The sequence below is a fragment of the Columba livia genome, chromosome 2 (genome assembly GCF_036013475.1).
Source record: "Columba livia isolate bColLiv1 breed racing homer chromosome 2, bColLiv1.pat.W.v2, whole genome shotgun sequence".
Classification (NCBI taxonomy): domain Eukaryota; kingdom Metazoa; phylum Chordata; class Aves; order Columbiformes; family Columbidae; genus Columba; species Columba livia.
In genome coordinates, this window is record NC_088603.1 from 30056665 (window position 1) to 30070911 (window position 14247).

Sequence of the window (14247 nt, forward strand, 5' to 3'; positions counted from 1 at the left end):
TTTTGATCTAGTCATCTATGAATCATTAAGGAAAGATCATTAAGAAAGGGTAAGTAGGATCTCATAATGACTACCTGACTATAACATATTCTTGATGAACCTCTGTGTATTTATTGCAGTGACAGTTGTTATAACATTACCCATGGTGTAAAAGCACTAAGATGTAAAACAAGCACAGTGTTAAAATTGATATTCTGGTGGTGGAGCAGGAAAATGTTTTTCTCACCCCATAAATTTTTTCAAGACCTTACCTCATTTTTCCGCCTTAACAGATTAAAAATCTGTAGTTTTTAAGATTTTTGAACTCATCTGATATTTTATATTGTCAATTGAAATATTTAAAAATATAATTTCAACTCATATATTTCACTTTGTCTGATTTAATTTTAGTATTGCTAAACATTTTAAGAGTAATGTCAGTCCAAAAATTGTAAGATGTACTTGCTGACAGTTCAGAAGTTACTGGGAGGAAAAGGGGAAGACAGACGTATAAACACATACATAGAATAGGACCACAGAAACCTTTCTATTCTGTGTATTTGTGTATGTATCTGTTGAAGCTTTCGTCTCTATATTATTTCCTATCCTAGTCTATAGATGACCAGCAAGTTGGCCTGCAGGAAAGATAACATATAGACCTAAAGCTGCTGGAGATCTGATGCGGTTATTTAAAATTATCCATATGTTTGTTAACAAGTCACCCATGAGTCTGGATTTCAATTGGATTATATGTAAAGATGGTCCCAGTTAACTGATTACTGGGACAATGCATCACAGTGTTTAGGTATTTATACTGCAGCACCTACTGTACCTCTGCATTGAATTTGTTATTCTCTTGCCGCACAGGTTTTAGGGAGCAAGCCAGCACTTCCTGACTGTGATGATGATGACGATGAGCTGGCTGATATTACAAACAGGAGAAGTGCTAAACTATATATGGTAAGTTATTTATTTATTTACTTATTTTAGTTAGGTATACTCAACAGTATTCATGCATTCATTCATGCCTCCTATATGGAGTTCTGGCTTCAGGTACAGAACTGCAGTTGTATTAGTTGGTTTGCAGCCAATGGACAAGTGTTTTCTCAAAATATGTTAATCAAGGCAGCCCAGAAAATTTGAGGAAAAAAATGGATTATTCCTGTTTACTCAGGAAACAAGCATGGCCTAGGAACCACTCAGTGCAGGTTAAAGATGAACTAGCTGGTCTTAAATCAAACTATATTTCCTGGCTTCTTGATTTTAACAGTGAGAGTTTTAATAGTCATATATGATTTAGTTATTCTTAGTTGGACAGTTATGTTATATTTTATTTCTAAATCCAAAGGAATTTGAATGCAAATCTCTTTTCTTTTGCAATGCCATTTTCCTCCTTCCTCAGCTGCAATGGCTTAAAGCTGACTAGGATATTGCCACTGTCAGAAAAATTACCTATAAACAAAAATGGATTAAGTATTTGCTACATTTAAATCAGTAGAAGTTTTACGATGATATTCAGTAAAGTTCTGATTTTTCCTCACATCATGCTAGCTATACTGCTCTTTCCTAGAAGAGGCATGGAATTTATTCTTTGAACTAGCAATACAGTATCTTGCCTATACACAAGGTTACAGAACTATTCCTTTTTCTTTTTCTGAAAAAAAAAAAAAAAACAAACTATTTCCAAGCCTGTATTTTTTCTCTCTCTCTCTTTCCCTCTCTGCCACCCTCCAGCTCCCCTTTCTTTCATATTCTTCCACTTGAGAAATGAAGTGAGAACGTATTTGGAAAAAGGGGATGTTTTTAATGAAATCTAGAAAAGACTATCCTCCCCACTACCAGTTAAAAAAAGATTATTTTCTTCTGAAGACTGCAAGATGACTTTTTTTTTTATTTGACAAGCTCTCATTAGCATTGAGATCTGGACCTTTCTCTTCAGTCAGCACTTTGTGCTCTGGCTCATGCAATGAGGTTGCCCTGTGTGAGAGAGAAGAATCTGTCAGTGCCGGGCCACGTCCTTCCTTCCCTTCCCCATAGTCACTTAACAAGAAGGGTTGGGTCAACAGGTGGCAACACCCTGACAGCACTAAGTGCCACTGGATCTCCATGTGTGTGACCTTTTAGGTGCCATCTACAGTGGCTTTGAAGCTGCTGTAAAGGTCGGAGAGGGTAGGTCGCTCCTTCTGCAGCTCCTGCATCCCACAGACCACAGCAGGACAGAGCCACATTTTTCCCTGCCCATTTCATGATTCTTCCTCTACCCATCTGTGTGGCTGGAGTTTACAAGAAGCCAATAGGATCATTCTCACAAGTACATTTTTAGTCTTTTTTGTCCATGTGCTGTCTTTAGTTCCCATTAATCATTCCATTCCTACAAAAAAATCTGGCATACATTTATGTTTAGAGTAGGGTTCTAGGAAAAAAATAAAAAAAAAGATAAAACCTGCAGGTATGATCAGGACCATTGTAGCAAGACAATACTGGAGAAGAGAAAAGTGCTTGCAGTGAATTTTGGAATCCCTAGAACTCTCAGAAAATTCTGTGGATATCTAATAAATTCCTGTAAGTACCTGGGTCCAGAGTGCTGTTAGCTAAATGTAAATGTGCTGCAATGTAACATTGAGTGCCAAAGTCAGGAGATAGGTCTATGATGAGCTCTCACAGTAGGTAAAATAGCTATTTTTTTTTTTTTTAATATGCAGTGGTAATTTCCATCTTCTGTCTTCATAATATACAATATAAGATATAATGGTGTATTTAAAATTAATATTTAATTATGAAAGAAATAAAGACTGCTATAAAAGTTATTACAATAGTAATAACTTATTTTCAGTAGCAATAACTGGTCTTTTCAGCCATGCAAGTGTGAATTTTAAAAGGTTTTAAATGAACTTACAGTGGTGGTAGAGGTTACAAAGCAGATTCTGCAACAGGTCTTATATTACAGTTTCCAATTAAAAAAATGTAGGTTATAAATGTAAGTATTTCACTTGTTACAATCAATGTAGGACTGTTTCAATTATAATTTCAAATGCTCTTGTTCACCATGTATGTGTAACTTTGGCTTCGATGTGAGTTGCTTGGTAGCAGAAGATGACACCTAGGGATTCCACCAGTTCAGCTGAGCATATAGGAGGGGCTGAAGAAAATACACATTTTTAACTGTAGAGGTGTTCACTGAATGAGCAGTTGAATTGAAAATGGAAGAGAAACCCATTTATTTTAAGAAGTTGTGAGACAGGGATCCAACAAACTCACTAAAATTAACACTACATCTCCCTCTGTTGGATGTAAAATGAAATGAAACAAACAAAAACCATTAGCCTACCTTACTTTCTCAACTGCACAAAAATTTCACACAGCCATTTATATAGGAATAGTGACCAATTTTTACAGTAATTTGGGGAGCAGAAATTAATTTGTTTATAAAAGCCAGAGCTCATCTAAATTTCAACTGATTGCTTTCTTAGGTGTCGGATGCAAGTGGATCCATGAAGGTGTCCGTGGTAGCAGAGGAAAACCCCTTCTCCATGGCTATGCTTTTGTCTGAGGAGTGCTTCATTTTGGACAATGGTGCTGCAAGGAAAATCTTTGTGTGGAAAGGTAAGAGATCACTTCTGTTGCAAATGCAGAAGCTACACTGACATATCTAAGGAGTTGACATAACACCCTCGTGACACGAACAAGAATTTAATACTGGCTGGACCCAGCACCCTGCACACATTTCTTCCTTGGTGTGGTCAGTGGACAAGGATTGCTCACTTAGTCAAGGGCCTCAGAACACTGAGTCTTGTCTAAGGATCCTGCTGGTTTGGGGGTATCTGTAAGTTTGGGTGCTTAAATGCTTATCTAAGTGGTCATTACAAAGCAAACAAAGAATTCTACAAGTACTTTATGTTGTCACAAAACCCCTATGTTCTGGGAGAAAATCTGGACACTGAAGGTTTGATAATGGGTAGATACTATATTTCCATACACTGCTCCACAGAGGTGTGAAATTGAAAGGTGAGTGTGCCAGGCACTAACTAAAAGCATAAGCTTGCAGATACTTTGCTCCTTTTTTTTCTTTTTTCTCTGTGGTATCATTGGTGCTCATAGGAGTGTCTGCAATTGCATTGACTGAACATTTTCCAGGAGAATACTACTGGGGAATGAGGTCTGGACACCTTGTAGCTGGTTTGTTGTGGTGCTGCCATTGCATTCAGTCCTGAGTATCTCCCCTTTTTTGTCTGAGGCAGTGTATTAATTATTCTGCAGCCTTTGCATTTCTTTTTACCATGTGCAATAGCAAATAATTGATCATCACAGTTGTCAAACTGCTGAAGTCATTCCAGGAAGCATTTTCAGCATTTTGCTTGTGAACTTCTCCAGTTCGGGGGGGAGGAGGAGGGAGGGAAACATCTTTTAAAAGAGAGCATTTTGGGAGCCTTGTGCTCAGATGGCCCAAGGTCTGCCTGACCTCCGATACCTGGTTTTCATGCTCTGACAGCTTCTGGAAAAACCAAGCCAATGGGATCAGGCATCAAATAAATAAAATACAATTTAGGCTCTTTGAATGTGGCCCCACGTGCTCTTCTGTGCATTCTCAGTTTGCTACTGTTGGTAACAATAACGTGTAGAAAAAACCCATTAGTCTGTGAGTCTCACCCTTGCACTGGGAGGCTGCAGTTATCATCTCTGCTGGAAATCTTCAGACCGCTAAGCTGAGTGTGAATTACTTCGCTAATAGTCTCATTCAAAATGGAATACAATGAATAGCTTATCAGAGCATCTTATTAGACTAAGAGGTCTTTGGAGTATAGTCATTGACAGCCAGCTGGGCCACAGACCTGATGACACAATATCATCCCGCAGAGATTTTCAGAGATGTCTGACACTGAGCAGGGCTGAACAAGAAGCAATGGATAAGGAAGGGTGGTGGTAAATGGCACAGGCCAGCTAGACAAAATGGGAATTTCTTTTACTTGGGCTGTGGCACTGCCTGAAGAAGTGAAGGCAGCTCTGGACAGCAGCTTTATTTACTATATTGCAGCCCAGCAAGGGGAGATTCAGAGAAAAGAGCCAGAGTGTTCTTGTACTTGAACCACACAGATATTACAAACAATATTTTCTAAGAGAAACACGCTCACTAAGCAAAAAACAATGCTTTTTTTTAAGAAAAAAGAGAATTATTTTGACTGTTTTTAAAGCCACTCAGGTACTGTTTTGGCCATTCAACTTTGTTTGAATTTTACTGCTCATGCTATGTCCAGCATTTGTGTTCGTTCAAGACTGAGGCAAGAGCAATGTCAAAGAGAACCTGGCTCAAGGACATCTTGTTTTTGGAGGATCTGTGAGCTCATTGTACTTTCCCATGTGTTCTTATGCTTCTGTTTTAACCAGGAAAAGATGCTAACCCGCAAGAGAGAAAAGCTGCCATGAAGAATGCTGAACAATTCATACAGCAGATGAATTACCCTGCCAACACACAGGTGTGATCTATTTATGAAATGATACCAGGAGAGCATGCGCTCTGTTAAAGACTTTGTTTTTAAATCAGCAAAAAAATACTCGTAAGGGCTTATAAGACATAAGGGCAGTGTTTCACTGACAGGTAATTCAGAAAAGTTTATGTTCAAGTAACTGTCAGTTTTGCTTTTGTTCCATTTCATGTGTCTTGCTTCATTTCAGATTCAAGTCCTTCCTGAAGGAGGTGAAACACCGATTTTCAAACAATTTTTCAAAGACTGGAAGGATAAAGATCAAAGTGATGGTTTTGGCAAAGTGTATGTCACAGAGAGAGTAGCTAAAATTGAGCAGATTGAATTTGATGCTACCAAGTTACATGAGTCCCCACGAATGGCTGCTCAGCATAACATGGTAGATGACGGTTCAGGGAAAGTAGAGGTAATTTTTATGTTGTATTAAATTGTATTCTACCTATCTACCTTATTCTGTTATGGGATAAGCTGCCACTCTATGTTTTGCCATTTGCTCTGTTGTGTTGAGTAACACTACAATAGTGGCAGTGTTTCTTCTACAATCAGAAAAGGTACTTTGAAGTAGAAAGTGAATATCTTTGTTAGTGCATGCTGGGTCATGTTTTTTTGGTGCTTACGAATTTCTTTTTACCAGTCATCAACAGAAATCGAGCACCAGAAACATTTCACCTTTTCACAATACTTCTGAAAGTTATACTTTAAATGTAGTGCTTAGCCTAAAGAAAACCCCCTAGCTCACATCAGTTTGAAATCTGGAATGGGAAAACTTGCCCTTGCAGTCAGAAATTAGTTCTGTGTCTTTATGTATGTATCCAATCTGCTTTCCAGAGGAGCCTTCTTAGTTCATAGTGTGTCTCTCAGCCTGGATTTGGAGAGAAAAAGGTGACTGACTGTACAGTCTTTCTTGCTCTATGCTTACCCCACTGCAGGAACATCCTTGGACTACACAGAGCTGGTTTGGCATTGTACCAACACAGCCTGCTGACTACAGATCTGCATGTTGGGATTCTGGAAGAAAAAGATAAATACCTACAGTTCATATTTTCTAGGTTTCCAACCTCATACTTGGGATGGTCTGTAGGCTTGAGCCAGAGCGTAGATCTGAAGTTTTTTTTTTACTGTATATTTTTAGCAGTATGTTTTTGGAGAACAGTTGTTAACTGAACTGGGCTGTAGTAAATCAAATAGTAAGAAATCTGCCTCTAACAGTGTGTTATCTGACTATAGTGTGCCTCTCCCAGATGATATGATAGTTCTGTGATGAGTCATGATGTTATGCTGTTCATATCATATTATCATCTTGAGATGTTAAGAAAGTAAGTTCAGCGTAGCATTATGAGGTGACCATATGGCATTAAAGCATCAAGCCAAAGTGTGCTGCAATGGCTTGTTGATTGTCATTATTCATTCATTCAGTGGGTGCAGGGTGGATCTGTCTTCTTCATGAAGAAACCTTCCTGGTTTTACTCTATAACACTAGAAAACAGTAACAAAGGTCACTCAAGGGATGACACAATAAATTGCTTCTTGAAGAGTCTCAGGACGAAGTTCAGCATTCTCCAGTGATTTCTCTGTTTCCCCAGATCTGGCGTGTGGAAAGCAGTGGCAGAGTTCCTGTGGAACCCGAGACGTACGGACAGTTCTATGGTGGTGACTGCTACATTATCCTCTACACTTACCCTAAAGGGCAGATCATCTACACATGGTACGTTTGGTCGGCTGTACACAGATCTCCAGCATGTGGATATTATTTTATGCTGGCTTTATGTCCTTTTGAGTAGAACCACATGTAGATGCAAGGTTGTTTACTGTGTGATTGTCATGAGGTGTTAGCTCTGGATTATTTTGCAACTGGACTTAACCCTTGCCTTTCTTCTTGTCTTTTCCAGGCAAGGAGCCCATACAACAAGAGATGAACTGACTGCATCTGCATTTCTGACTGTTCAGTTGGATCGGTTATTGAATGGTCAGGCTGTGCAGGTTAGTGTCTGTTGCATAAATAAAATGCAATGGAGCTTGCAATATATGCAAAAGTTAATGAGAAACAAAAGGATGAGGTAGCATTTGAAGACTGGGAATATCAGCTGCTCATGGCCTGTATCTAGCCAAGTACCATGGGCTCTTTTTAAAGTCACTAGAGATTTTCCTGTTTGAATCATCCTTCCTGAATGTAGATGTCCAAAAGAACACAGATATAACACAACCTGAAACTGCGTTGTCTTTCCTTCGACTTTCTCTGTCTAAAAATTGGGTTTTAGTCCTGCCTAGCCTTACAAACTCTGTATGTGGTCAGTGGAGACCAAAGGATAAGATCCTCCCAGGGCAATTCACTTATGTAGAAAACTATGATGTTTAGCTCAGACAAGACATCTGACTTTTAGAGGGCCAAAACTGGGACACATGAAAGCCTCATGACAGCCAGAAGGGGAGGACCTGCAGAAACTGTGCTCCAGGGTCTGGCTTGGCCCTGCTGTAGTGAGGAACATAACCTGGGTTATCCCATCCTATAGTGCTTGCACATCTCCGCTTGCAGAAATGGGGTGTGCGAGGCAAAGCGGAGAACATTGGCAACTAAAAGGTGTGACGAGATGAGTTAGCCCTAGCATGACTAAAATGTCTACTCACCTTTCATCACTAGTGCAGAGTGGTGGGGAGGTGAGAGGTCTCCTCTTGTCTCAGAGAGGCTAGAGCTGGAAGATGAGTAGGGGTGGGCAGAGATTTTCTAGGCAGTAGGAGATAATTCTGTGCTTCTCATTTCTTAATTACCAGAGTAAAGGGCTTCCCCCACCCATCAAGATACAGTTAATTTAGATAGCAGACCATACTTGTAGTTATTAATTGGTTATGATTTATGATTGAGATTATATTAATGATTAGAACACTTTTAGGTAATTACTCCTTGAAATATTCCTAACACATGTTCTGTATTTGGACAGAGTTCAGCACAATATGGTCCTGCCTCATAAATAAGGCCAATACTAATGCTGCAGTAATAATAGTATTATTACTAACAGCTACAATAATAATGTGCTTAAAAAGCCTTTTTATTAAAGCTGAAGGAGATCACTCCTGCTGCAGTAGTCATGATACTTGAAAGTACTTTTAGCCTGCAATTAGTTTAGGAATATATATATGTATGTGTATGTATACACACATATGTATATATGCATGTGTGCATTTGTATGCATGCACACGGCTACGCAGAATATATTACTGGTGCTTAACGCCTGTATTAGCATTATTTGACAGGTTTAAAGGTAATATTTTGTGGTCACTAGATGGCACTACAGTACAAATGATAATTAAAGCATCATTCGCCCATTTGTTTTGTAGGCATGTTTCCCACAGGAGGGTTGGTTTATTCTTTTTCTTTGGATTTTTTTTGTTTTTGGCATTTATAAACCCTTGCCGCAGCTTGGCACCTACAAATATACATGTCCTCGGATATCCTGTATACATGTCCTAGGATATCCTTATCAGGCAATGCTACTGGTCTGTCCTGTGGTGGGATAAGCAAAAGCAGCTGCTCCTGCAGCCAGCATGGCCCCCACTGCCCCTGGCCCCACCAACCCCAGCCCTGCTGCCCCAGCCCTCACCGGGCAGGGCTACAGGGCTGGGGGTCCCTGCTTCTCTGTGGGCTACACACCATGCCTTATTCCCCTTTTTTCCCTTTCTTTCTGTGAGTGAAAGGTGGGGAGCCACGGCCTTCCACCTGGGCAGGTGGTATTGTTATAAATGAAGAATAAACGGCTGTATACAAGTAACTTTTATCATGCATTAACCTAAAAATAGTTGTTCTTCATAGCTAACGGAAGTTCATTTTTGTCATCCATGTTATCCTCTGCAAGATAGATTTATGCTCATCTTTTTCATCTTCTTGCAGATAAAACACACAGAATTAATGAAGAGGATGAATAACTGTTCTCTTCTGCTTAAATACAGGGCACGGAAATTTCCAAGATTGTTTTTCAGGGGAATTAAGTCACCCTATAAAACTCTATGAAATTACTGTTCTTTTGAAAAAGAGTAATTTTCTTGTTACAGTAGGTAGCAGCCATTTTAATCAGCTAAACATTATGTTAGAAGTTTGAATCTTGTCTTTGTGTCAGCATGATTGACAAAAAATCTCACAAAAGCTCTAACTTTAATGTGTCTGGAACTATATTTTTAGATCTTCTCAGCTTACAACTTCTCATTTGTGCTAACGTACTTAGCATTATTGGCTAACGTCCCCTATGCTATTCAACAAAGACCAAAAATAATTACCTGTGTCCTTTTGTTTATTTTATTGCATTTCTTTACATATGTACAGGTCCGAGTCAGCCAAGGCAAAGAGCCTGCACATTTACTGAGCTTGTTCAAAAACAAACCACTTATTGTCTACAAGGATGGGACATCCAAGAAGGAAGGTCAGAAACCCGCTCCACCCACACGACTCTTCCAAATCCGCAGGAACCTGGCAGCTATTACTCGGATTGCTGAGGTAAGGACACTGCTAAGTAAACAATTTATTCCCCATGGGAAATGGTATAGCTTGCATAAGCCTCTCCAACTAATCTTGGTGGGTAGTCGCTTCTGGTAGGAATGCAGGACTCCAAATCCACTGCTCTATGTGACCAACCCGTCCAACAAATCAAAGAGAATATGATGTAACTGGCTGTGACCAATCTACATCTTTCAGAAGAAACTGTAAGAAAACACATAGTGAACAGTCAGCTGACAAAGAATAGACAAGAAATCAGCAACCCTTATGAGACAGTCTTTCCTACTTTATGAGATAATCTTTCCTACTGCCAAACAGTCCTAAGTTTTGCCCTTCACGGTAGTTCTATCTCAAGTTCTTCTCTAATTTATATCAGTATAAATCTAGGGAAAAATTAAAGGAAAAAAGCATAGCTGATTAACATCTATCTACATATTTTATATAAACATGCGAAATAGTGACCACATTATTTGAAAATATGGAGAATAAAACAATTTTTTTTTTATCTAGGTTGATGTTGACTCAATGTCACTAAACTCTAATGATGTCTTTGTTCTGAAACTGCCAAACAACTCTGGTTACACCTGGGTAGGAAAAGGGGCAAATAAAGAAGAGGAACAAGGAGCTCAACACATTGCCAGCGTTCTTAAATGCCAGACTGCAAAGATTAATGAAGGCCAGGAACCCGGTCAGTATGAGGCCCATGGTTGCTAATAGGCAGCTGAGAATACACTGCACTGCGTGGAGATAAAGCCTAAATTGTTTTTGCAATCATATATTTTGTAGGCAGAAGCATATGCTCAATCTCTGCCTTTGAAAATCCAACCTGACATTTATCACACAGATCTATCCAGAAGTGGCTAATGCACCAGCAGTGCGATGCCCTGCAAGTCTGTAGGGCAGTAGAAGGAGCTGCAGAGGAATGTGGTCCATCCTTTGTTTACCTTGAGTACCTAGAGGGGGAAAAAGACATAGCACGTTGCTCTTTCTAGGTCTGCAAGTGGTATTTTTATTGTTGACAAACTGCAGGAAGAGCTGTAAGAAAATGTGGTCATCTTTGAAACAGCAAAAATACTGTTTGGGGATTCTTGAAAGAGTATCTAACAAGCTAAAACATTAAATGTTAAATTCACTGCTGAATAAATTATATATTGTGTATTTCAGAGGAATTCTGGAAAGCACTTGGAGGTAAAAAAAAATATCAGACCTCATCACAACTCTTGACAAAGGCTGAAGATCATCCCCCTCGCCTGTATGGTTGTTCTAATAAGACTGGTAGATTTATTGTGAGTATATGAGGGGTACTTCCCTTTCTGTTTAATTATATAGTTTCTGGTTCATTTTGCCTTAGGAATCAGCAGACATGAAATTAATTTGGGGATCTGGCTTAGTTAGCTGTGCTTGGCAAGAGCTAGAGGATTGACATTTGGTGCTTTAAATCAATCCAAATGCAAAGGACAGACAGTAGAGTTCATACTGCAGAAGTTTGCACGCAGAGCCAGCTCCAGCCTGGGACTAGAGGCTTGCAGGTGCAAAAAGATGCGATGCTTGCCCAGTCAAACGCAATTGTGTTCTTGCAGAGCACTGCCAGATTGCTATTATTTTGCTGAGAAAGTGCAGGTCAGTGCCTTGTGTTGGATAGTGGTGGTGAAGAAAATAAATGTCCCTTGCCAAAAACCCCTAGCAGTCTGAAATTTTCCATAGATTTAAGACATGTAATTATGCCTCGAAGGTATTGGCCTGTGCTCAAGGAGGCAGGAAGACCTATTTCCTTAGCAGAAATACCCAGAGCTGTGTGCTCTGTGTTAAGCCTGTGATTCAGGCTTAATTACTTACTGTACTCTGGGAGGGCAATGCTATGTCACTGATTGGCAAGGATGCTCTAATTTTTAGGTAAAGGACATAGCTGGCTACCAACTCTGCAATCTCCTTAAGGCACAGCCCATTCATTTGGAGAGGGATAAAACAAAAAGGATCCTTTAATAAGGACTTCAAAATCTTATGAGAGTAGTAAAGTGTATTCTTCTAACAAGCTTCTAAAACATTCCTGTGAAACACAGTAATAGGAACCAGCCTCTCTATAATAGTCTGTTGAGAGCTATGTATGTGTTTGGTTTTTGTTTTAAATTCCCTCCAAATTCTGTGAAACCTCATCTGTCCTGTAGCATTTCTCTAGTAACAGAATCACCACCATTAGAGCTCACCAGAAGAGGCAGGTCAGATCATTATGACTTTCTGGCCACCATAACACAGGTTGGGGAAGAGGAATGTCTTTTGCACTATATGCTTATTCTCCATTTAACACTCCTACATGACCAAGCATAGCCAAACCCTTGACAGTCCTTCAAAAGTAGACGGCTGACCAGTAGCTATGTTATTATCACTCCTCCTTATACAGAACAACATTAAACTGCTTTTCTGTTTGCCTGAACATCCTCAGAAGGAGCAAGAGGTCTGCCTTTCCTTTGGGGACTAATCCTCGATGGCTTAGTCAACTGTAATGTCTCATTGTCAAGTACCTGCAAAGCTTGCTTGGGCATGTATTTCATCACTAAGCTCAACACCTGCAAAACAAAGCAGTTCATTTTCCTTATTGTTGAGTGTAAGCTGCATGAATATATCAGCCATTAGCAGCTGATTGATTTAGTTTGTTTGGTACAAGGTGCTCTATGAAAATTTCCCTGTCCCCTTTTTCTGGCAGACCTCAGTCTCAACAATAGTCACAATTACAGTGTAAACCTTTGCCTCTCCTGGGGATATCCTATCAATTCTGACAAACTAAGAGCTGATTTTATAGGACATGCAATTACGTGATTTGTTTCCTTTCAATGAAACACTCATGACACAGTTATCAAATCAGTTTAGGGCTCGACTCTTCAGGAGCAAAAAGAATTACACAACAGCTTCTGGACTTACCCTTTACAAAATAACTTTGGTCTGCACAAAATTGGAATATCTTGATAAATCATTAAAAAACAAAAAACCCCACCAAACATAATATCCTTTTTAGATTGAGGAGGTCCCAGGAGAATTCACTCAGGATGATTTGGCTGAAGATGATGTCATGTTGCTGGATACTTGGGAGCAGGTAAGCTGTGCACTTCACCACTGCTTTTTATGGAAGAGGTTTTGTTTTCTTTAAAGTATACCAGAGCGGGCTATATTTTTTGAGCTATATGATGTGCTAGTGTGAATATACATGAATGAATATACAAGCTTAATGTGAGACAATGGTAGGCGCTTCCCATTAAAACCCATGGGGGCTGTGAGAGTATAAGCCATATCGGTATTCTGAAAGGGTCTCAATAATGTTCTTGGCTTTATCACTAAAATTTATTAATTTAGAAAAAGAAAGTATTTGCATGAAAATTACTCAGAAGCCACAAAATCCATGTAGCAACAGCACCTACAAAAAGTCTTACTGGAGACAGGGACAAACACTAGACCCTTACACAGATTTCTTCAGGAGAACTAGGTGGAGGTGACAGGAACAATCTCTGTCATTTTCCCAGGTTCACTGAAAACTGAAAACATTGAGAACTTTTTGGATAACAGGCAAACTTACTGTGGGTGTGGAGGGCACATCTGTTCCTCACAGCGCGTTCTCTCTATCCTTCCTCTCCCCTTGGAGGGAAAGGGGGAGGAGGGCACAGATCCCACACTTTATCTGTCTTATTCAGCCTAACCCTTACAGAAAAAAAGGCTGAGGTTTTTGGAAATGAGAAGGAATGTCCAAGGTCCATGTGGGAAGGACTGATTGGAGAAAGTGGGTGGAAGAGCTGGATGGAAAGTAAGTGGGAAATACTGACTCAGGTAAGAAGTAGTCCAGGACATGCAGCTGGTTTCCAAAAGGATCCTTGACAGAAAAAAAAAAAAAAAAAAAAAGGAAAAAGGATCGAGGCTCAGGCTGTTGGGTTATTCAGTGGGTTATCCAGCAGTGACCCTGGGTAGCACTGATCACAGGGCACAAGCACTGATGGGCATGCAGAGGTCAAACCAGAGACAGCTCCTGTTCAGTGCTTTTACCTGCACCTAAAGAGCAATTTCCTTGGCAAATTGTAATAGGTATCTGTGGAAAATGTAATTAGAGTTCCTTCCATCAAAGTGCATAAAGGTCTGGGCTTCCAGTGTCAAGAGAGCAGGGAGGTTTCAGAGATTTCTCTTTGCAAGGGTGTGTGAGAGATCTGTATCTCTTCAGTATTTTCATAGTGTATATTCTTATATTCTTAGTGGAATCAACTATTTTGTACTTTACCTGATGTGGACAACTTCCTTAAGACAACATGGGAGCTATATCTTTCTCTT

At 39.6% G+C, this 14247-nt stretch overlaps 1 protein-coding gene across 3 annotated transcripts in view; it reads left to right on the forward strand.

Annotated features, from left to right (window-relative positions):
• Positions 1-14247, forward strand: part of SCIN (scinderin) — a 71476-nt gene that overhangs the window by 54298 nt on the left and 2931 nt on the right. For all 3 annotated transcript variants that reach the window (XM_065051184.1, XM_065051185.1, XM_065051183.1), the window contains 10 exons: positions 847-939; positions 3450-3582; positions 5362-5450; positions 5650-5865; positions 7043-7164; positions 7349-7439; positions 9772-9942; positions 10453-10630; positions 11107-11228; positions 12953-13030. In XM_065051184.1, coding sequence (XP_064907256.1) covers positions 847-939; positions 3450-3582; positions 5362-5450; positions 5650-5865; positions 7043-7164; positions 7349-7439; positions 9772-9942; positions 10453-10630; positions 11107-11228; positions 12953-13030 — 1293 coding nt within the window. The remainder of the gene's footprint in view (positions 1-846; positions 940-3449; positions 3583-5361; positions 5451-5649; positions 5866-7042; positions 7165-7348; positions 7440-9771; positions 9943-10452; positions 10631-11106; positions 11229-12952; positions 13031-14247) is intronic.